The sequence below is a fragment of the Fopius arisanus genome, unplaced genomic scaffold (assembly GCF_000806365.1).
Source record: "Fopius arisanus strain USDA-PBARC FA_bdor unplaced genomic scaffold, ASM80636v1 scaffold00041, whole genome shotgun sequence".
NCBI lineage: Eukaryota > Metazoa > Arthropoda > Insecta > Hymenoptera > Braconidae > Fopius > Fopius arisanus.
In genome coordinates this window covers 212447-234739 of record NW_011887780.1, presented here as the reverse complement: position 1 = coordinate 234739, position 22293 = coordinate 212447, and the positions used below count along the sequence as shown (strand labels likewise).

Here is a 22293-nt window from a genome sequence, read left to right as displayed (position 1 = left end):
CCCCTTCGGGTATCATTCGTCCACGTCAAACATTCATGTTTTGTAGATCTTTCCATCCTACCTTGCACTTATTTACAACGTTAAAGTTAATTACTCCAGCCTTTAGCCAACATCCAAAACGAGGCTCTACACGAGATATCGAGCACCCCCACCTCGTGGCATATGCACCTCACACCTTTGCAATCCTATCGGCGTATTGTTACGTGCTGGTGCTCGAGGTGCATCGCGTGACATGCATTCTACCCTGGAATTAACGAGCGAGCCAACAATACCTGAAATATATTTTATTCTATATATTTTTTGAGCTGTCAAAAAAAAAGCAGAACCGACTGTTTGAGAATATAAATCATTGCGAGAGATGGGTGGCCAGGAATTATTCCGTTTTGGACTCTGGGGGCGATTTCTGGCGAGTCAATGGGATTTTTGTCTATTGCAAGAAGAATTATTGTCGACAGCTATTGGCTGAGGTTTTATTGGGAAATATGACGACTCCATGATTAACGAGTATGCAAATCAGTGTGACATACTGTCGGGGAATATAAATCTTGGGAATGTAATTAGTGGTGAATGATTTATGTCAATCGGGTAAATTTTTAATGTTTTTTTTCGTTTATTTAAAAAACGAGGAGTACATGCTTATGAGTAATACAAATCAGACGGTAAAAAATTGATTATGTTCCCTAGAAACATACTGGCTGTAAATATTAAACCGTGAATACACGATTAATTGCCCTATTGTTAATGAAAAATTCTACAAATTGATTACAATAGTGAAACCCAGGAAATAATACTCAAAAAAAAAGAGAATTTCCAGCAGTAAAAAATTAATTCCTCGCTCAATCCTTTTTCTTCGGTTTCTTGGGATTACGAGATCGAGACTTGGCCTTGCAGAGAGGACAAATGGGTGCATTCCTGTGAATCTGCTGATGACAGGATAAACAGGACTTCATGGGTGGCGGTTGTTGCCTGAAATTGTTTATTAATTTATTATTTATCGTCCACCGTGTGGCTCTGCCCCTGAGGCATTACTATTTCACACCGGATGAGTGGAACAAAAATCTATCAAAATGTTATTTCCAATGAATAATGCCCCAATCAGCAGAAAGTATTCATTAATAAAAATGATATGAAATGAGTTATACCAGTGGTACCTGAATGTGGGAGCAGGGGGGCCTGTGGCAGGTGGCAGAGGCCTGGGCTCGGATTTGCTGGGCCCCTGGAGAGGTTGAGGAGCTAAAAATGGTGTTGATGCACCTGGATGTCCAGGATGGCCATGCAATCCCAGTGGCTGCATTAAATCATCCCCACGAACCTCCACCCTCCACTCAGCCTTCTGCATTGGTCGATCAAAATAGCTGGTGTTCAGACAGAACGAGAGGAAAGAAAAATCCATGAATTTTTAGATCGACAGACGTCATTACGCGCTTTGAGGGATAATAAAATAATAATAAAAACAAATTGGATGATTAACGCTGACTTACTCCGGTGATATTAAATCAGTCTCAGTCTCGTAAAGTTCTGGCAGTCTCTCAAGGCCCAAATATTCCCTACGCATTCTATCAATGTCATGTTTCAGCGGTTGATATTCGTTATTGTGGAGTATTTTAGCGTGCTCCCTGGCACGGGTTCTCGCCTCTTCCGCTTGTTTTATGACAGACTCCATCTGAGGAAAAGTCGTTTGATCAAGTAAAAGCACACACCCACGCAGTAGCCAAATTGCTCGAATAAAATTATGAGAATTTTTATGGGGACCTGGTAATACTTACGGTATGAATGTCAGCATGAATTTGACGCAGTTCCTCAACGTGTGCCATTTTCTCCTGCATGAGCAACTCCATCTCTTGTTTGTAATCCATCAGGCACTTGTCCTCGTGCTCGGTTTGCTCAACCTCCTGAATTATTCTCTGCTTCATCTTCTCTAATTGCAATGTCTTTGATCTGGGGAAGGGTAATATACATGCCGAGTGAACACTCTGGTGAAATTGAAAGATCAGAAATAACGGAAATGGTAATCTTTATGTTATTGAGGAGCGGAAATTCTTGGAAAATCAATAGGGACTGGAATAGCTGGGAAATTTATGGACTGTTAATCCTATGGAAATCCTCGAATAGATGGGGAAACTATATCCGATTTTTCTCGGTCTTTCTCTCGGAGGGAGGGGCTTCTGAAATATCTGGGAAATGTATTCATACTGAAAATACCTTATATCCTTGAGTGCCTCCAGCTTGGCAAAAATCACTGTAGTATCCGCCGACATTTTAACTGTTTTTTTCTCTGTTATTATTCCCACAGGTGCATTAATATTCAAAAAATCGAGCGGTCGATTGTTGTCAGTGATAACAGAGCAGGGGAAAAATTCAAAGGGAAGAATAACTTTCAGTGGCACCGTGATATTTTATTGATGCGATGATATTCACTGAGATTCATCTCATAAAAATGCAATGGAAGGGCTGATGCACACGATTTAATCGTCACTGTGAGCACTACCAGATTTTCGTTTCAGGTTTTCGTGGGGAATGATCACTGGAGGGGTTTAATTTACAGGGGCAGGGCTTTTTTTAAAGATTTTTCAAGTGAACGCCTTTGTGCAGCATCTGAGCTGTGGACCAGACGCAACTATCGGCTGCAACCACCCCCTTCTCCCCTTCTCGCCCTTCTTCGTGGCTTGTATTCCCCTAGGACCATGAAAATACTCTAGACTCGATTCTCCATGTTGGCAGACACCTGACAACACTGGAGGTGTCGATAAAGCAGTGCTGCCATAAAATTCGCGGTAAATTTGAATTTTCTTGATTTCAACAAATTTATTTCTAAACGATATCTCCATAATTTAATTCAATGTACTTGTCAGATTTTCAGCTCAGCATATAGTTTATTACATTCGTGCACATTTACATATCAATAATCTAAGCACGAGAGTCACATATGCTCACGTATTAAATAATGAAATAGATGAATTGGCTTGTGATTGCTCAACGATTGTTCCGTAAAAAAAAACGATATAATTGATCAGTGATTAGGATTATTGCGTCTTCCCCGTCGCTTTCTGCCACCACCTCCACGTGCACCAGCAGCTGCCCACTGCTCATAAAATCGCTCGGCCTCGAGCCACTCCTGATACTTGTACCACCATTCCTCCCACTTGACGTAATCGTCGAGAGTGAGATCACGTAAGTATCCACGCGCCTTGTAGTAGTCGTATCGCACCCTCACGTCGTCCCAGCAGTCGAGACCCCTGGGGCCCTGGGCCAGCAGTGACTCCGGATAGTGGCCAGGGGGTGGAGAATCATACCCTAATCGTGCAATCCTCTCCTCTCCCTCGATTACGACTTTCATGGCGTTCTCACCGTCCTTTGTAATACGCATGTTCTCCATATCCCTGCGATCTACACTCCATTGTGCCATTTTTCCAAACCTGGAAGACAATTTTTGATAGATAAACGAATATTCGATGGAATGAGACAACCATGACTCACCGCTCTGACAACGTCATCTTCGGGGGACCCACGTTGGAGGTATTGGAAGAGCTGTCACTGTCTTCACTACCTGAAGACTCCGCTTGTGCGTGAATTACTGCAGTCGGTGGAGGATGACTCGTGTGAGTCTTCTCAATCTTCACCGGTTTTCTCATCTGAAGCAAATGGAATTACTATTTTTTCATCGCTACATTTTCTCCGGTCCTGGGCTTAGAATTTTCGGAATCGAGCCCCGGGCTATAATCATCTTCTGGTGCAATTTAATTAATAATCATAAAGAAAAAGGATCTGTTACCAAAGGAATGGGTTCAGGCACTCTGGGATCCTCTGGTACCCTGTGATGCTTTTCCTTCCTTCTGGCCTTGGCAGCCTCTTTCTCCCTCATGGCCTTGTACTCCTTTTGATGTCTGGAGGGTGGCTGGGGGGCTGGGGGTGGTGTACGCGGACGCGGTATCGGCGGCGGGGAACGTGGCCTTGATCGCGGTATAGCCCTCGAGGAGCTAGCAACGACGTGCTCCTTTCGTGATTGGGGTTTTACGCGACGGCGATCCCTCGGCAAACAAAGTGAACACGACCTGTCCGAACAGGTGGAAAATGTACTGGGGCTACGGGCGGCTCTGCCTCTCGTGTGCAAACGTTCCCGTGGTGATCGTGCACGAGGACTGTATGGAGATCGTGGCCGAGGGCTTCTTGGACTCCGGGGATGATTCCTGCTGGTTTCACTGCTGTTACCACCTACGTACAGCTCCTTGTAGCCACTGTGTCGCCACCTGTTTGGATCACGCTCTTCAGCCTCCAGGAGTTTCTTGTTCCAGTAGGAGGACTGGGATTCCCGCGCTTTGCGCATTACGCTGTCCAGCTCCTTGCGCTTTGAGGAAGACGACTCGCCGTGGGGACGAGTCTGGGAGATGCTTGTGTCCATTCGCATCTTGCTGGAACTCGTCCCGGTACGACGACGACTGTCGTAGTCCCTTGACATGTCTGGGCATTTATTTTCACGTCGCATTAATTTTTCAGATACGTTTTTATGAATAACTTGGAAGCCAAGACAGATAGGACTATTTTTGTCATAAGAGTTTTTTGAGGGCTCAGGTCGCTCTACGAAAAAGGTCATTACCAAAATTGGGGTATCTCTTTCAAATTCGGAGATATTTCTCGGGGAAGAGCGGAATTCATTTGAAGCGGTTTATTTATCGACTATTGACTTTGTCCTTTTGTTTTTTATCTATATCTCCAAATCCATGGGAGATAGCGGAATTTTCATATCGACTTTTTCTGGAGAAAATTTCAAGAGCTACAAAAAAGTCCCCATGCAAATTTAAATATTTCCCATAATTCTTGAATTACCCGGGAAAATCTGAAAATCGAATAAAAAATCAAAAGTACTTACCGGAAATCGATATCCCTCAGGTGTTCGTTGACGATTTGCTCGCCCCTTCAATCCCAAAAAAAAACTCCTGCGAGTAAATTGTAAGACGTTAGTTCTCATGTCACTGAAGATTTGTCGTTTTACAAACGTATTATTCATACATTCACAAACAAAACCAGTAAACGCACTTATATACTTCATGAATTTTACCGCGCTCTGTCTATCATACCGCGATACCGTCGAGACTCATCGAAAACCCGTGACAATGATATGAATTGGCAGGGGGCAACGAACCGGAAAAAAACCCGTACACGACCTCGGCATTACCCGAGTAATGCATCTCCTGCCACACCTGAACAATCCCAAAAAATCAAAAAGAAAAACCGCATTTCATACAACCCGAGAGTTGGCTTGAATTTGAATAATTCGCGCCATGTCGTTCGAAAAAAAAAATGGAGGACAAGGTCATCCGACGGCGATGTCCTCCACCGGAGACGTCATACGCCCGTCGACGTCGTCAATTCCGCCGAAAGAAAAGCCATCTCCATTGACAAAATCCCGAAAATCCACAGGATTATATTTTCATTGGTGTCAACTCATCATCATCGAGAGTCAGACTCATCGAACGAGACAGACAGAGCTCCATATAAACTCCGCAATCACCGATAATCCATTGATAACCAGTAAATAGCATGCATGTAAAACTCGATAAAAATCCATCGTTTGACGTGGCGCACCGATAATTTCCAATACCCGGACATTTTCTACGGGAATTGCGTTGGGGAGGAGAAAGTGAACGACTTTGTTCCACAGTTTATCTAAGAACTCTTCGGACACTCACGTTTCAACTGTTCTGAGTAACTTTGTTTTATCGAGACACACCGGCGATTATCGAATCTCGAACTGTTTGATTTTTATTGTTTTTACCAAAAATAAAATCGCGTGACGTTGTTAACATGGATCAGAGGATGATGATCCACTATGTCGAGGATTGTTTACACGTGAAGGCGTCGAAATTGCTCCGAAAATTCACTCCATGTCGGTAAAATCACCTGACGATGCTTATGTGAATTCACGCTCTTTAAAAATGGCGCCAGTGGAGTATCTGGGGTTATTCCAAGAGTCCCAAGACAATTGGACCTCTTGTTGATAAATAACACGTGTATCCCATTGTTTACTGTCCAATTCTATAAATAACTTATTGAGGACAATTGAAGATGGTTGTGGCTATTGGGTTCGAGGGGAGTGCGAATAAACTTGGAATTGGGATTATTCGAGACGATGAGGTGCTGTCGAATGTCAGGAGAACGTACGTCACACCTCCCGGTGAAGGTAATTGCACCGATTGAATGTCTTAATTAAATGTCCCCGATTTATCACGACTCGGGGATTTTATGGAATTATGGTGTCACCAGGGTTTCTACCGAGAGAAACAGCTGTTCACCACAGGACACATGTCCTTGAGGTATTGAAGCACGCCCTGGAGGATGCTAAATTGACGATGAAGGAGGTCGACGTGATCTGTTATACAAAAGGTCCTGGAATGGGTGGACCCTTGACAGTTCTTGCTCTCGTCGCCAGAACAGTCGCACAAATTTATGATAAACCGATTATTGGTGTCAATCATTGTGTTGGGCACATTGAGATGGGGAGATTGATCACCAGGAGTGAGAATCCGACGATTCTGTATGTCTCCGGAGGGAACACTCAGATTATTGCTTACGCCGAGCAGAGGTACAGGATTTTTGGGGAGACCATTGATATTGCTGTTGGAAATTGTCTGGATAGGTTCGCCAGGCTTCTCATGCTGTCCAATGACCCCAGTCCTGGGTACAATATCGAGCAGATGGCCAAGAAGTAAAACTTGTGGTGTAAATCGATTTGAAATCCATTGAATCACTCAATAATTCGATATTTGGGTCTTCTAGGGGTGATAAGCTTGCACCTCTGCCTTATACTGTCAAAGGGATGGACGTGTCATTCTCTGGAATTTTATCGCACATCGAGGAACGTCTGGAGGACTGGCTGAGCTCTGGAAAATACACGAAGGAGGACCTCTGCTTCTCCCTCCAAGAAACTCTCTTCGCAATGTTAATAGAAATCACAGGTGAAAAAATTAGGGGATAGAATTGAGGATATCTCCGCAAGGAGAGGGTTTAGGAAAAAAATTATAAATATTTCTCCTGTGGAGAATTTTGTCAGCTCAAAAAAATTCCCCAGGCATTTCATCCTAAACTCAATATTCCTCAAGATATAGTGGAAATAGTCATTTTTTAATTTTTTTTTCCTTCGTTAATTCAGTTAAAAGTTTTGATTTTTTTTCAGAAAGGGCTATGGCTCATGTGTCATCTAATGAGGTCTTGATAGTCGGTGGTGTGGGCTGCAATGAGCGCTTGCAAAATATGATGGAAATAATGTGCAGTGAGCGTTCAGCGAAGCTCTACGCCACCGACGAGAGGTTCTGCATAGACAACGGTGTCATGATAGCAGTTGCTGGTCTTCTCCAGTTTACTCACGGTAAACCCACCCCCTGGAGCGAGACGACGTGCTCCCAGAGATATCGAACCGACGATGTATTAATCACTTGGCGAAAATAAATTACTTGAATCCAAAATTTGGTACTGATCCAGAACCCAGTGAACTCACTCCCTCGATTCTCCCAAAACGAATCACCGAGAGAGCTTTTGATTAAACCTAATGGCACCCCCTCCCCCAATATCATGAACAGATAACTCATCCCTAGGCTGAGCCTCTCGGAGATAACAAGGTTTTTATGAATGATTTTGAAATTAAAAAGTCCATGTCAACATAAAATACTCCTCCAATTTCTCGAAATTCAAGTGGTAATATCTCCGAATCTCTCGTAGATGGAAAAATATTTATTGGACCTTATTTGTAGATCCTTATCCGCTCCGCAAAAAAGATCCTTACCAAGTTCCGCTGACTCCACTGGATAGCGAGATATTCGGCGTAAGGGGATGCTTTATCGAATGAGCGATGAAAACAATCATCGATCGAGCCACCCTGGGGTGAATCCATCGACGTCACAAAGAATTCCAAATGATTCAATCACGAGTTACTCCTCCCAGTGGCCATTTTCCCCATTCACCCCAGAAGCCACGACAACTGCTGATCGTCCAGGGGTAAAAGACAGGCGCATAAGCTGGCTCTCGTCCAAGTGCGGCTCCGTCACAACGTACGAAGTGAGAGCCAGCAGAAGCAGCTGAGCGTCTCAGTCGTGACTAGTCCACTGAAACCTCAACTGGGTATCACTCAAAAAGACAGCGCTCAAATTACCCTTTTCAAAATTTAAATCAATTACAATATCGGATAATTATCAGATAATTGGCTAGAGCGAGCCCATGGATTTTCCAGTGAAAATCCCCGAGGAAACCGTAAAAAGGGAATAACGTGCGACTGCTGGGGCACACATGGCAATCGATAGGGGAGAGAATTCATAGTTGCTCGCAGCGCCCATGAAACAAGTGGTAAAGCACGTTTCGCAAGCACCTGAAGGCGTTGGATTGTTGAGTTATCGTGACGAAATATGTTGATCATACCAGTGAGTGACGTGGTTCAAGTGACAACCTGGTGTCTTCCTTAAAAAGGTGAGGGCAAACCACAACAATAGCATCACTCCCATAAAAATACAACATTGCGGATAAAAAAACAAATCCCCAGTTATTTATATCCAATTTTTTTACTGTCCAAGCTATTGGATTCGAATACATGTATTTATTTACTCAGAGGGTTTGCGCAGAGGCTGACAATGTATTTAAATCACTGCACCTGGATCAATGCATCGAGACTGAAATTTTATTCTGATAACAATTCCCATGATTGATACGGTATAACGGAACCCGATTAGTTATTCATCCCCTCGATGTCGAATATCTCCGGAGCTGAGGGTGATAGCGAATTTATCGTCATGACCTTTCTTATAGCCCTCAATGAGAGCAGCAAAAAAGGTGATGACAACATTTTTTGTATCGGTCCTAGGTTACGAGATATTGAGTGAGAACTGATCACTAGGGGAATTGCCTCCTGGAATTTCTCCTCGAGGGCTTTTAACTCGATATCAAACAAAGAAAATCGATTACCCGGTGATGACAATCGTTCTGTGGTGTTTCCCGCGTCCTTGACAGTTGACACTCCCATGGGAGGTCAAATAAAATTACCCAGATGAATTTAAACACGAGGAGTTGAGCGATTCCAATCGATAAAATAGTCCGCACTGGAGGGCTTTTCAATGGTGGAATTGAGTGATTCCAGGGGGGAGGATTAACGTTTTAATGATTATTGGTGGTGTATGTAGGGCAGAAAAAGCCGAAAGTATGGTGAGGCGTGGGGGGCGGCCTTGCGGGGGTCGAATCGTTGAACCCAGTCTATTTAGGCCAGTGGAACGCCACCCCTCAGCCGCACGCAAACGTTACTATTTCCCCTTGATCCCCTCCCACCGGGTGAAATTCCCCGTGTTGTTTCCTGGATATAACATTCTCAGACCCTCGGAATTACCAATCGAAGGTCAACCTTCATGCAGCACTCCCTCACCTAGGATTGCGCAATTTATTTACTCATCTATACTCGAACGATATTTAGTGGGTGAAGGTGAGAGAACAAATCGAGATGTATTTTTTTTTTTCATTAACTATTTTTCATTAACGTGGAATTGGATTTTTTAGAGTTAAAAAATATTGTCGGAAAATTCCACTCGGCGATCGGTGGTCACATTGGTGGTCTATTGGCTGTCTATTGGCTGTCTATTGGCGGTTGACTGGTGTCGATGACGTAAGGCTTGATTTTATTTAAAAAAAAAAACTGCTGGTGGAAAGTATCGATAGGCGTGTGGGGCCATTGTTGCGAGAAGAGTCGTGAGAATTTCTGTGGTCGTCGACGCGGATGATAAAATTATCCCTGGGGCCGGTCCACGGCCGCAGTGGCCTTGAGTCAAGGCCCTTGGAAGACACCGATAAGTTACAAATCCAATGACCCTTACGAAAGACCAGTTTCCTCTTTGCCTATTGTATGTCTCACATATTTTCCCCTCATTTTCTTTTTTAACAATAATTACTCGTTATTTCGGGGCAGCCGCCAGGTCACGGCGGACTCTGAAAGAATTTTCTACTAGCGCGGGATCTACTGACACTTGATTCCGCGCCAAAATCGCATTCTATAAAAAAAAAATAATAAGATCTCGGATCGCGGGGGAGCGATGGCAAAAAACAAACGACAAAGACATTAATTCGGAGGGTTTTTATCCGTCGGTTGAAAATATTTCGTTATTAATAAAAATAAAATCCCGGCACGTGGCATTTGGCGAAGTGATGATGAAAAATGGGATAAAAGGGAAATAAATGTGTTCCCCGGTGGATCAAATGTCAGTGTCGAGCGAGAGTTGGGGAAAGAGTTGAGTACTCGATGTACAGAACCAATTGGAATTTGTTGTTGAAGAAATTTGCGAAAATAGTAAAAATAGTGAGGCCACACCGAGAGCGATCAATGCTGAGGCGTAATTTTCATAAAAATCGATAAACGTTAATTTTAGCTGAAAAATAGGGCAAGCAGCCGAGGCCGTGGTTCCCTCGATCTTGGGAGAAATCGATGAAATTGTTGACTGATTGTTTGCAGATTATGAGGTGGCCCAGAGCCACATCAATGACGGTGGCAGAGAGGTGGTGCACCGACGGATGAGCAAATGCCCTCATCACGCCGTGACCAAGAGCAAGGAATAAGCCCTGATAAAAATAAAAGGGTAAAAGCTGATGCTGAACGATAAAAGATACGAGGAAGAAGCGGGAGTGGACGCGGATCGCAATGGCAATGGATTCGTATCAGGAATGTGTTCAGGTGGTTACATGGTCCAGACGAGCGATACATTGGGCTTGGACAACAGTACAACGAGCCAGACAACGGGTCAGATGCAATCGGGTATTAATACCGGTTGGACGAAGGAAGTACGTTATGCACAATTCACGGGTGGTGGATTACCACCGCCATTACCACCGCCACCGGCACCGCCACCACCACCACTTCCTCTTCCTCTTCAGATGCAGCAACGGACTTACTCCCGATCCATGACCTCTCTACCCCCCGAGCCCTTCATGATCATGCGATCAAAGGCACTCAATAGACGAGTATCAATAAATGTAGGTGGTGTTAAGCACGAAGTACTCTGGCGTACACTCGAGAGATTACCCCACACGAGATTAGGTCGTTTACGCGATTGCAACACCCACGAGGCTATTACCGAATTGTGCGATGATTATTCATTGATCGATAATGAATATTTTTTCGATCGTCATCCTAAATCATTTAGCTCAATTCTCAATTTTTATCGCACTGGTAAATTACATTTAGTCGATGAGATGTGTGTATTAGCGTTTAGCGATGATTTGGAATACTGGGGTGTAGATGAATTGTATTTAGAGAGTTGTTGTCAGCATAAGTATCATCAGAGAAAGGAGCATGTACATGAGGAGATGAGGAAGGAGGCCGAGTCATTGCGGCAAAGAGAGGAGGAGGAATTCGGGGACGGCAAGTGTGCGCAATATCAAAAGTGGCTCTGGGACTTGCTTGAAAAACCCACTACGTCCATCGCTGCCAGGGTGAGTTTATCTTCTCATAATTTTTATTAACAATAATCCAACAATTATAATTTACTTTAATATTTATTACTTCATTTTCTCTCATCACTGTTTCAAATTCTTGTACCATCTCTATTCATTTATCTCATTTCATTTCGATACACCTACCACTCTATCTTCAATTCTCAACACGTGCCTTTTTAAACAATTCGGGGGATTGTTGATATTGCAACACTGAAAAACCAGACCCCCGGATTTATGGGTTAATTGTACAGGTTGTTAAATTCTATATTTACACGGCTAAACATCAAGACCAGTGTCCAAGGCGTTCACCAATTTTCAAGTCTCAATCTCTTGGCAGATTAATTCGTTATCAATTCAGCGACAATTCAGCGACAATTCAGTGACAACTCTACGACTGAATAAATAAACAACAGGCCGATTTTATTTATCAACGCTTCAATCTTCTCCGCAGCTTTCATGAGATTATTTTTTTATTTCAATCAATATTGCCCGCCAATTGCTACACACACTGCACACTGCCTCGTCATGTATCAATTATTTTCTGTAATTCATGTGTCAATGGTGCTTTGGTTAAGGATAAATAATCAACGAATCAGAAGATCCATTGGAATAATTGAAAGTTCGAGTGCTTACGAGGATTATGTCATCGATATTGTCTTAGTCCCATGTAATGTTGTCATTTAATTTCTAGGTGCTGTTTACAGATGCAACAATCATTAATTGTTTGTTCTACAGCTTTTTCGTGGTGAACAATTCCACAATTCTTGCGTTACGAATTGTCGTCGGTGTTTATTGTACTTTTGGTGATAATGGGAGGGTTCATATGCAATTACCAGGTATCACGTGCGGTCTTTCTCTCGGCACCGCTCCCCTGGTGTGAGTAATCGTGTGGAATCAATCCTCTTGGATGTCATTTTTTTTAATGGAAAATTATCCTTTTTTTTTTCGACACCCACACGATTGCTCCTGGAACGGTGTCTTGAGGGGACATCGGTGTGTCTCTGTCTCGGCTCGTTAATCCGGTCATCTCCTTCGATTTAAAAAATATGCCATGAATTGCTAGAACTAATTTACAAATTTATCAAAACACTGACTCAAATTTCAATTAATTAATTATTTAATTGCGATTAATCTCCTGAAATAGATAACTTCCCTGAATTATTGAAATTATTGTTGAATTAAAGAGCCAAGAGAATGGTGTGAATGCTGTTACGATGTACCTTATTCTCTGGATTATTTGGATGTTCTCGTGATGATGAATGATCTGTCATGAGACGTAAAAATAACTGGAAGGTGGACATTGTGAATTTGATTTGATGAATGGGAATGATTGGTGATGATTCGTAAATGCCTGATTTGGCTTCGGAGTGGTTTTCGTTCCTCCAAGTTTATTCATTGACAATGAAGTCCTCATTACGCTTTCTATTTATTTCCTCCAGTAATTTTCCCTTATTTCTCTGAATATCTGCTTGACGAAGGACTGTACATAATACGCTTCCCACTGTTATAAATAATATTAACCATGAATAACTCTGGATGGGCTGTGTATTGCTTATAACGCTTCCATGTCCGCTGTCACGCAATTGTGAAAAAAAAATCTCCAAATGCCGCCAGCTAGTTAATATAAAGGTAATTAGAGCTTGAGGCGTTATGGTAATATACAGAGAGCGTAACGCCCTCCGAAGTGCGGATTATGATAAAAAAATCATGGCGATTGATTGATTTGAGATGATGAGGTGATCGTAGAAAAAATACTACGTTATGGGGACGATGTACCCGTGGAGGCTGAAGGAAATTTGGTCCTCCAAAGTATGCGAGGCACAAACAAAAATGATAAGAGATGGTGTATCTGATGGAGGGGAATATATTTGAGAAAAAAAAAAGAATGAATTGTTGGTGGCGGAGTACTTAAATTGGTGATGTAAAATTTCCAGGTGATAGCTGTGATATCGATACTGTTTATTGTGCTATCAACGATTGCACTAACACTCAACACCATTCCTAGTATGCAAGTGAACGATGAGCGAGGAAATTTTCAAGATAATCCACAACTAGCGATGGTGGAGGCAATATGCATAACTTGGTTTACCCTCGAGTATGTACTTAGATTCAGTGCATCACCGGACAAATGGAAATTCTTCAAAGGGGGTTTAAATGTTATTGATTTATTAGCAATATTACCGTACTATGTGTCCCTGTTTCTCGTTGAAACGAACAAAAATGCAACCGATCAGTTTCAAGATGTACGACGTGTTGTACAGATATTTCGTATAATGCGTATACTGAGAATATTGAAATTAGCGCGTCACTCGACTGGCCTCCAGAGTCTTGGATTTACGTTGAGAAATTCGTACAAAGAGCTCGGGCTGTTGATGCTCTTTCTGGCAATGGGAGTACTTATATTCTCGAGCCTTGCATACTTTGCGGAAAAAGAGGAGCCCGGGACCAAATTTATAAGCATTCCGGAGACGTTTTGGTGGGCTGGAATCACCATGACGACAGTAGGTTACGGAGACATTTATCCTACGACACCTCTTGGAAAAGTCATTGGAAGTGTTTGTTGTATTTGTGGTGTCCTGGTAATTGCGTTGCCTATTCCCATTATCGTCAATAATTTTGCCGAGTTCTACAAGAATCAGATGAGGAGGGAGAAGGCCCTCAAGAGGCGAGAGGCACTTGAGAGGGCTAAGAGGGAGGGGAGCATTGTATCATTCCATCATATCAATCTGAGGGATGCATTTGCCAAGAGTATGGATCTCATCGATGTCATCGTTGATACTGGTAAGACCATTCACTGACACCAACTACTTGCCACTTGATATCGTCATCCAATTTCTCAATTATCTTATTTTCAGAATGATTTATTCTCTATTTGTTCATCTATTTCGTTATTTTTCTTCGTTTAAATCATGTTTTGAAGGTCACAATATGTCTGGTGCTGATGGCAACAGCACAGAGGGTGAATCCGCGTGTGAGAGGGGACCAGCACAAACTGGTGCTGGATGTTATCGCAATTACGAGCATTACAGTATGTCACGTACACGGAGAAGTGCCTCATCGTGCTTTCCACCGATTCCCAATGATCTGCCGACGACACCGGACAGTCCTAGTCGTCGACTCCTAGATTTCGCTCAGAACATACCTGGGAGTCAGAATGATGATGACTATTATCAGGATGATCTGCCAGCTCAGCACTCCAATCATGGCAACACAACTCCAAGTGTAAGTTATATTTTTTTCATATTCAAATATTTTTTTATATTAATCAACACTATTTATCTTGATTCGTTGGCTTTCATCGGCACCATTTTAATGACTCGCTGCTTCATTGATCATCGCAATTATTATTTAACAGCAAATTGCTGTTAAAAATTCATCATTATTCACGAGATAATTGGGTCAACGGCCGATTTTTATTCTCTGCCAGACTTTCAGAATTATTTCATAATCATTTAACAAACAGCAAATGCCAAGAATATTTTTGCAACATTTTTTATTGTCCGCTTGTGCTTGATCATTGAATCATTAAAATCATGGAATTGCGGAGCCCGACAGACTTGCCATCAATCGAATCCCCAGGAATAGACCAACAAGTCAGTGAATAAACTATTGCGAGAGAATAATAATCTTGTCATTAGAAAAAAAAACGTGTGGTATAGTTTGGAAGAAGAACAGCTGTCCATCCCCTGAATATTCCAAGGAATCATCGACCCTCACCGTGACACGGAGATTCTATTATTCACTGGGAAAAAACTGTTTCATGGCATTATCACTCGACAAATCGTCCATCATTTACGTAAAAAGCCTCCAGAGCTGGATAAATAACAATTCAATGCTCTATTTAATTTATGAACGTGTAGAATACAATTGAAATAATTTCCGAATTAAATAACCAGTGGAAATAAATTTAATCCACGTCCAGCACTGGAGTCCTCTTCTCCCCCAAAAAAATACCAGACGTTATTCCCCTGCTTGTTAGCAACTGTCTGATTTAATCCGCTATAGACTACTTGTTGTTCTTAAAAAGTCTCAAGAATGTGCCACTTTGCAGCGAAACTTGTCAGCTTTTTTTCTTTTCCTCAAAACAACTGAATAGTTGAAAATTAAATTGACGTTTACTAACAAATAAAGCCCGAGAACAAGCGTTAAACTCCAAAACTACTATTTTCTTTCTTTCAAGGACTCATCAATCGATATTCTCACGTGACTGGTAATATCAGGTGCGATTAACCGGATTAGAATCACTGGGGGGTTTCGATTTTAATAACAGTATTTTCGGTTATAGTCGAACTAGAATCGATGAGTTATTGCTGTGGTGCAAAATATTTTAACAATCTTACGTTTGTGACTATGAATCAACAATTTTCTATCGATTATACAACAGTTAGGTGGAGTTTGCCGTTTTCACGGGCTTAATGCCCAGTTATTTTCAGTGCTATAAGTCAGAGGCTTCCGTAAAGTGAGTCAATGACAAATGCATTTTGCACGAGTATTGTTCATAGTTCGGGATAAACGATTCACTGGGGACACATTTGTAAAATAGCTGATGATGTCTTATTTTTTTTTTTAACTGCGAGAGAATGAGAATAGCTATTGGTGTTGATATTAGCGTTTGTAAAATGAGAGCAATCGATACGATTCTCCGAAGTTGAGGATATTTCGTTGGAACTTAATCATGCCGATCTACCGATAGCTGACCATTGTCCTGTAGATGTCGAGTAAAAAGCCTGTGCTATTGCAATAATTAGGTGAATTATTCAATTAACAAATTAACAGAGCTGGGTAGAATAGCGTATTTTTTAATTTTTTAATTTAAAAAATGATGAGGTAAATGGAATGTCAGTTGAATTCAGGACGTAGTGCCCAGCTCTGAAGGCAAGGACGTAAGGCCCAATTATATTATCAGTGTTTGTCGCTATTTTTCAGACAATGGCGCCTGATAATCGCAATGTACAAACTTGAGATTGGATAAACGGTGAATGTGATGGTGGCAGGAGAGCATTCCGGTGTCACACGAAAACAACTTAAATAAATGATCAACATTCCACAATACTGAGGGGATTATTTGAGTTAGATGATTACGTTAATTGCATGAGACGTTTGCAAGATATTACTGATGATAGACGAGGGCAGGGGAGTCTTTGTAAAACACCACTCAATAAACGATTCTTTTTTCATTGATAAAGATTTCTTTGATTTTATTTTTCTTCAAATTCTATCATTATTCACTCTTCAGGATTTTTAATGACTCGGGTAAGTAGACGGTACACAAAGTGGCACTTTCTTAATCGAGTAATTATTTGACTCGATTTTAATGATAAATTGTTATTTATCTCGGGCTCCTCAATTTTGATATATCGATCGATAATCATCACCTCATTCATACGCTTGTAGAATATAATCTTACCACCGTGAACGGAAATAGATCGCATCGAAAATAAATTCGATCGTATCAACTGTTTTCGATGGATCTAAATGTGGAGGATAAACAGAAGTAGAAAAGTCTCACGAGCACCGAGAATATACATTATGTGATATTATAGGATGAAGATAAGAGAGATGGGAGAAAAATCGACAAAATCGATGAATTCCCCAGTGAATTCGAGTGTTGCTTTTGTACCACAAAGGTATTTACTATAAATAACATTATTTTTTCATTAGTTGAGTAATGCATCCAACTAAATAATCCGCGTAGACTCATTAATTCATTTTATTTTATTAGTACATTAGTGGATATTACTTGATATGTTAAAACTCAAATGAATTTAGAAATGTCCTCACTCCGTGTCCTGCGGTGTCCATTCACCCTCGAGATATTTACAAAAATTAGTTGATCTCTCTACTGATGGACAGGAGGTGAGTTGCTAGTCCATTCCTACACCTTTCACCACAAAGCCATTACTAAGATTGGCACTAATTGGATTATCAAGGAGTCACCAAAGAAATAATAACGATTTTGCACAAAAAATCCACAATTATCTATCCTCCGAGGATAAATCATCAAGAGTCGGAATAAATCGTCATAAAAATCAGTTTTCAATCATCAATTACTCAGAACTCACGGGGGCAATGATGCCCATTTTATTTTTCGTCTGATCCTTTGATTGAGAGGTTTATACTTGTCGGAATTGGTTCGTTGATTTTCGAGATATTAATGATTGAAGTAGATTGGGAGGATTGGAGCTTGGAGGGAGGAAAATGAAGATCGGTTTGATGACCCGGATCTATTTCTAGGAGTACAAAGACCATCGGGATGCTGAAGACATAATGCCTCTAGCCACTAGTGACTTCAGCAAAACAATTCGCCAGGAGTTGCGATCACTACGGGATAGTAGTATCGAAACAAGTGGTTATGCCGATCATATGTCATCCCCACTGCGTTTTACAACTCATCCCATGGAGACAACGAGCTACACATCCCCATCGACGAATTATCAGACGACAAAAGGAGGGTACAATGACCGGGGTAGTGTCGACAGCTCCGGTACGTACGCAAGTTGCCAGACCCATCCATTCCACTCCCAGGAGATGCTAGGCGATGGTGAACCACAAGACGAGGGTGACAGTAATCTCTACATCAATCCACTCGAAAGTGCTGACAACAAGTGTCGAGACATTGGGGTTGATAAATCCCTCGATGCATCATTATTCACTGGTGAATTCTCCAAGAGTGTTCAGTCTCAGCAGGAGGCAGCAAAAGGAACTGACACCCTCCCCAAGCACAAAAAGACTAGAGTAGCTAAGGTACATTACCCTCTTCTCCTTTCATCCAATTCCATCATTTTCAATTCTACCCTTTCAATATTTTATCCAAGAAATAGAAATATAACTTGAAAAATTGCTTCTGCATTTTTTATCAACAATTGATTTTTCCCGGAGAAGCTTTTAGCTTAGGAAATAGTTTAATTTATTTGAGTCACTGTCTTACATTCCTGAATATATTTTCGATGAAAGTGGAGGAGGATAAATATGAAAAATGTATTGTAAAATTCGCAGAGTGCATCGCGTCGTCAGCAGTCACCAACAGATCCTGATGCAACACCCACTAATACACCACGAGATGTTGGAGATCTAGAGGACAACAATAATCTGCAAATAGGTCTCCGAAGTCAGCGGCCTATCTCCACAACTTCAAACTCATCCCTGACGAGTTTAGCATCAGCAACTCGGCTGATTAATCAGCAGCTCTTCGGCAATCTAAGTGGTTCTAAACAATACACCGGTAAATGATTTAAAAGAACTTCCAGCCTAGTGAATAATTCCAACTAGATTCTAGCAGCAACCGATTATCCATTTCCACATATTTTTCGAGTTTGCCGATTGCAACACGCTTCATCACTCGCAGTATCACAACTGTTCATTATGTAAATAGAATATATTGTAAGATAAAATACGAGAGATATCTACGAAATCGTTGAATACATATCATTCCCTGCTTTTTAAACTCGTAGGTGAACGATAGTTATTATTTCACTTGTTATTTCCACAATTGTTTAGTGATATGAGAGCGTTGAGGTAGAGCTGATAAACTAGAACCAAATGATCATTAATTAGTTTTAAATTAAGTAACAGTACATCCACGCACGCACTGTTCTCACAGCTACTGTTATCCAGAATGAGGGAATTGGAGAAATTTTTTTGTAATCAGGGATAGGCACGTACGAAGTAGTATATTAAAAAAATCAATTTTAAATAACTGACTGGAAATTTATTTTATTGATTTTTATTGGATGATAAATAATGCCGATTCCTGTACGACAGATAGCTGATTTGCTAGTAGGCACTGTTAAAATAGTTCGTTGATGGCAAATAGGCCGTGCTTGTAATAGAAATATACCCCCATCTGTTTGGATCATGCAATCATGTATATATGTAAATTTCACGACCAAATGAGTGAGAGGATACGGCGAAATTCATGAGAAACTGTTATCACTTAACTGCTACGTATCACGATAATCGAAGAAGCTCCAATTGCTCGATTACTCAAAGAGGCAGTAGTAAACCTGCACGCGACCACGATATTACAATATTTGTACAACTCTATTATTTTATAAGTTTATTATTTACATTTCGCTCAATAAAACGTGATCTGCTCATTACTTTGATTAAATGAGATTTAGCAATTATGCGAATGAGACCATGTTAACGTGGCTGATGTGAATAAATATCATCAACCACTCGTACATAATTTATTTTTTTATCACTTAATTATTGACATCAGCCATAGACTCATTGAGAATTAATAGTCCTAAGTTTAATATGTAAGTGTGATATTGTACGACTGAGTTTTGTTTATCTTAGAGAGTGATATTTATTTTTATTTTTATTTTTCACTCGACGCTGATCTGGCGCTGATTAGTCATTCTGCACATCAGATCAATTTTGCAACGAACAACAATAAACGATGAATGAAATTATTTTTATCCAGTAGTGCACTGCCTCATTGCTCCCAGTGTGTTTTTTTTTTGTCTTTGATTTTTTTGTGATTGTGATATTGCAGGAGGATCTGGGAACAAGTCCCAGTCGGTTGACTCGATCGACAGCCAAACCTTTGTGGGTGATCGGAGTCGATCGATTCTCAAGAAATCCCAGGGCAGAAGGACATACAGCACTGATGACGTTGATGATGATACAGAGCAACTCATTCTGGATAATTCCAGTCCAAATATGAATATTTGCATCAGGCAGGCGCCTTTTTTCTCCAGTCAGATGATCGGAGCGCTTCTCAGGAGCAATAATAATGTTGAGTCTCTGGACTCCCCGGTGAGGGACAACTCCAGGCGACTCTCCAAGTCCATCGGGGATTATCGTGATACTGGTGCTCTTGGTGACGAGGGGAGGAGGGGAAAACGAGGGGAAATTCACTCGGGGAAGGATACTGAGCCCATGCTGGCGAGGCCTACGAAACCGTCGAGAAAACTAGCTAAAAAAATTATCGCTCAGGAAAGGAAGAAGTCCTCGGGTACCAGCGACGATGGCTCCGTGGATTCCGCTGCCACCTGCATCCCCAAGGAAACCCGGAGGTCCTCCCAGGGGAAGAAAAAATATTAAACATCTGGGGCCCTCGATTTTTCTGTTTATCTTTTTCATTCGGGACCTCCATTGCTCCAGGGCTACAACTCTCTGTGTTTAGACGTGAATTGTTGTTTATATTATTTTAGTTCGATTAATGTTGAAATGATTCAGTACTGGGATTTATTGAGAGCATCGGAGATTATGTTGCCTATATGTGCCTTGATATTTTTCGCAAGCGACTTTAATTGAAGGTACAAGATAAATTCTGTGATACGGGGGACACCCAGAGAAATTATTTATTCGAGTGTCGAGATTAAAATTTTCCCAATTCTTTAATTTTTAAAATGAAAATTTATTTCTACTGCTTCAGAGTGGATTAGTTTATCAAACTCATGGCTCAATTAAATGGCGAAGTAATTATTCAGTAAATATAGCATTTATTGGATTGAATGAATAATTTTTCCGAGTGTCTCTCTTTGCTTTTGCATTTTTATCATTTGCAATATCTAATTTATTATGTATTGTAATCGATATTGTGAAATTTGATTTCAATGGTTCATCACAGTGTTGATAGCACAAAATTGTGAATAGTTGAGAGTAAAGCAGAAGATATAGATTTTAAAATGAAAATACCATCCATTTCTTGCTCCTTTCCACGAGAGAAAAACGTAAATTGGGTCAAGGAAATAAATATTTATTCGTGTCATCAACACATGTGATAACGAATTAAACATTGATCGATTGAGAAGTCAGAGGATTTAGAGGGATTGGAGCAACAGCCTGGTGATGGAATTCCTCTGGTCTTCGGTGTTCACCAGAGCTCGTTCGTATTGGCGCGTGACTCTGGGGTACCTCTGCAGCTCCAGAAGCCAGTGAATGGGATATCTGACAAAATAATTCCCAAATCGAACAGTTCACGTTATTATTATTGACTGAAATAGCAACTGACCTTTTTAATTGTCGATCGAAGACATCCTTGAGTTCCAGGAGACGATCATTTCTTTTTCCAAAGTCCCTGGCTGTCTGGAGACTCCCAGGTCTAATTCCCCTGACTTCACGGGCTCGAGTTTGTGTTTTCGTCATTTGGTAATTCCCTCGGGTGTATTTTTCATCTGAACTCTGACCGCTCGAGGGTTTTAACGAGATTACGAGGATCATTAGGAGAGCAATGGCCTGGGGAGTAAAAAATATTTACCGGGAGTCTTAATTAATAATTAAGACAGGAAATTCGGGGTCGAGGTGTGACGTATCGTCACGTCATACCCAGACGTGAGGAATTTATGGGATTTTTTGTAACTTATTAAATCTTCTGGTGGAATCCACGGGTCGCTAGTGGATTCATCGAGAGGAATACTAAAATTTTAATTCAAAATTTTAATTTTTACATCAGAGTCGAATCGTCAAGTGTTCGAACGAATGCCGAAACCGTCTAAAATATCTTAAATATATTAATGTTCCCCGATAATTAAATTATTCACAATGTCTAATTTCTTCTTCAGTTATGAGAATTGACCTGCTTGACCTGAATGCGAATTGTCTCGAGAACTGGACGCTTTAGGAAGGTAAAAACCTGAATGACAGGGTGATCTCACTTTGAAAAAAGAATTGGACTTTTTCCTGGTCTTCATTCCACCGATTCCACGAAACTCAGCACCAGAATAAATATCAATAAATCAGTGATAATATCAACGAAGAGTTGTAGAATTTCTTTGTGACATTTTCTAACTGAATGGAGGATTCGACGAGTCCTTCCTTTTGTACGTAGCAGCCGCTACCGGCGTACCGCAGGCTTGCCGCCTCTGGCCGCCGTTGCCGCCTACCGCA

The 22293-nt window shown here is 41.2% G+C and overlaps 5 protein-coding genes and 1 long non-coding RNA gene across 13 annotated transcripts; 3 read left to right on the top strand and 3 right to left on the bottom strand.

Annotated features, from left to right (window-relative positions):
• Positions 1-604: 604 nt before the first annotated feature.
• On the bottom strand, positions 605-2772 carry LOC105266728 (zinc finger C4H2 domain-containing protein). 2 transcript variants are annotated; one of them, XM_011305106.1, is made up of 5 exons: positions 2203-2772; positions 1767-1938; positions 1482-1663; positions 1143-1355; positions 605-966 (listed from the first exon to the last, which is right to left on the bottom strand). In XM_011305106.1, exons 1-5 carry the CDS (start codon positions 2256-2258, stop codon positions 837-839), a joined length of 753 nt encoding a protein of 250 aa, XP_011303408.1. In that variant the 5' UTR covers positions 2259-2772; the 3' UTR covers positions 605-836. The 2 variants fall into 2 exon arrangements, with proteins under 2 accessions (XP_011303408.1, XP_011303409.1); XM_011305107.1 differs by having other exon boundaries at positions 1152-1355.
• An 81-nt stretch (positions 2773-2853) lies between these two features.
• On the bottom strand, positions 2854-5848 carry LOC105266726 (serine/arginine repetitive matrix protein 1). 4 transcript variants are annotated; one of them, XM_011305104.1, is made up of 5 exons: positions 5774-5848; positions 4868-4934; positions 3773-4458; positions 3478-3632; positions 2854-3416 (listed from the first exon to the last, which is right to left on the bottom strand). In XM_011305104.1, the coding sequence occupies exons 3-5, from the start codon at positions 4454-4456 to the stop codon at positions 3011-3013; spliced, it is 1245 nt and encodes a 414-aa protein (XP_011303406.1). In that variant the 5' UTR covers positions 4457-4458; positions 4868-4934; positions 5774-5848; the 3' UTR covers positions 2854-3010. The 4 variants fall into 4 exon arrangements, with proteins under 4 accessions (XP_011303406.1, XP_011303405.1, XP_011303403.1 ...); XM_011305103.1 differs by having other exon boundaries at positions 5584-5846; XM_011305101.1 differs by having other exon boundaries at positions 5688-5846.
• A 101-nt stretch (positions 5849-5949) lies between these two features.
• On the top strand, positions 5950-7452 carry Tcs3 (Probable tRNA N6-adenosine threonylcarbamoyltransferase Tcs3). The gene is made up of 4 exons (XM_011305105.1): positions 5950-6178; positions 6262-6703; positions 6775-6953; positions 7172-7452. The coding sequence occupies exons 1-4, from the start codon at positions 6064-6066 to the stop codon at positions 7441-7443; spliced, it is 1008 nt and encodes a 335-aa protein (XP_011303407.1). The 5' UTR covers positions 5950-6063; the 3' UTR covers positions 7444-7452.
• Positions 7453-8005: 553 nt separating this feature from the next.
• Shab (Shaker cognate b) lies at positions 8006-20945 on the top strand. 3 transcript variants are annotated; one of them, XM_011305095.1, is made up of 9 exons: positions 8006-8454; positions 10475-11451; positions 13389-14235; positions 14375-14676; positions 16998-17081; positions 17224-17310; positions 17689-18198; positions 18451-18676; positions 19955-20945. In XM_011305095.1, the coding sequence occupies exons 2-9, from the start codon at positions 10609-10611 to the stop codon at positions 20503-20505; spliced, it is 3450 nt and encodes a 1149-aa protein (XP_011303397.1). In that variant the 5' UTR covers positions 8006-8454; positions 10475-10608; the 3' UTR covers positions 20506-20945. The 3 variants fall into 3 exon arrangements, with proteins under 3 accessions (XP_011303397.1, XP_011303398.1, XP_011303399.1); XM_011305096.1 differs by lacking the exon at positions 17224-17310 and having other exon boundaries at positions 8007-8454; positions 19955-20944; XM_011305097.1 differs by lacking the exons at positions 16998-17081; positions 17224-17310 and having other exon boundaries at positions 8007-8454; positions 19955-20944.
• Positions 14948-16641, top strand: LOC105266723 (uncharacterized). The gene is made up of 2 exons (XR_892184.1): positions 14948-16202; positions 16381-16641. It is a non-coding gene; the product is annotated as an uncharacterized lncRNA (long non-coding RNA).
• Positions 20946-21080: 135 nt separating the features above from the next.
• Positions 21081-22142, bottom strand: LOC105266725 (uncharacterized). 2 transcript variants are annotated; one of them, XM_011305099.1, is made up of 3 exons: positions 22062-22142; positions 21419-21642; positions 21081-21354 (listed from the first exon to the last, which is right to left on the bottom strand). In XM_011305099.1, exons 1-3 carry the CDS (start codon positions 22095-22097, stop codon positions 21228-21230), a joined length of 387 nt encoding a protein of 128 aa, XP_011303401.1. In that variant the 5' UTR covers positions 22098-22142; the 3' UTR covers positions 21081-21227. The 2 variants fall into 2 exon arrangements, with proteins under 2 accessions (XP_011303401.1, XP_011303400.1); XM_011305098.1 differs by having other exon boundaries at positions 21081-21642.
• Positions 22143-22293: the final 151 nt, after the last annotated feature.

Bases quoted from the DNA above. Each gene is read 5' to 3' on its own strand.
- LOC105266728 (XM_011305106.1), bottom strand. From the start codon at position 2,258: ATGTCGGCGGATACTACAGTGATTTTTGCCAAGCTGGAGGCACTCAAG. The intron at 1,939-2,202 runs GTATTTTCAGTA...ACCCTTCCCCAG, and splicing joins GAGGCACTCAAGGATATAAG to ATCAAAGACATTGCAATTAG. The intron at 967-1,142 runs GTATAACTCATT...AAACAATTTCAG, and splicing joins CCCACATTCAGGTACCACTG to GCAACAACCGCCACCCATGA.
- LOC105266726 (XM_011305104.1), bottom strand. From the start codon at position 4,456: ATGTCAAGGGACTACGACAGTCGTCGTCGTACCGGGACGAGTTCCAGC. The intron at 3,633-3,772 runs GTAACAGATCCT...CATTTGCTTCAG, and splicing joins TGCCTGAACCCATTCCTTTG to ATGAGAAAACCGGTGAAGAT. The intron at 3,417-3,477 runs GTGAGTCATGGT...ATTGTCTTCCAG, and splicing joins AAGATGACGTTGTCAGAGCG to GTTTGGAAAAATGGCACAAT.
- Tcs3 (XM_011305105.1), top strand. From the start codon at position 6,064: ATGGTTGTGGCTATTGGGTTCGAGGGGAGTGCGAATAAACTTGGAATT. The intron at 6,704-6,774 runs GTAAAACTTGTG...TGGGTCTTCTAG, and splicing joins ATCGAGCAGATGGCCAAGAA to GGGTGATAAGCTTGCACCTC. The intron at 6,954-7,171 runs GTGAAAAAATTA...ATTTTTTTTCAG, and splicing joins AATGTTAATAGAAATCACAG to AAAGGGCTATGGCTCATGTG.
- Shab (XM_011305095.1), top strand. From the start codon at position 10,609: ATGCTGAACGATAAAAGATACGAGGAAGAAGCGGGAGTGGACGCGGAT. The intron at 17,311-17,688 runs GTGAGTTGCTAG...ATCTATTTCTAG, and splicing joins TCTCTACTGATGGACAGGAG to GAGTACAAAGACCATCGGGA. The intron at 18,677-19,954 runs GTAAATGATTTA...GTGATATTGCAG, and splicing joins TGGTTCTAAACAATACACCG to GAGGATCTGGGAACAAGTCC.
- LOC105266725 (XM_011305098.1), bottom strand. From the start codon at position 22,097: ATGAAGACCAGGAAAAAGTCCAATTCTTTTTTCAAA. The intron at 21,643-22,061 runs GTGAGATCACCC...TTTACTCCCCAG, and splicing joins AGTCCAATTCTTTTTTCAAA to GCCATTGCTCTCCTAATGAT.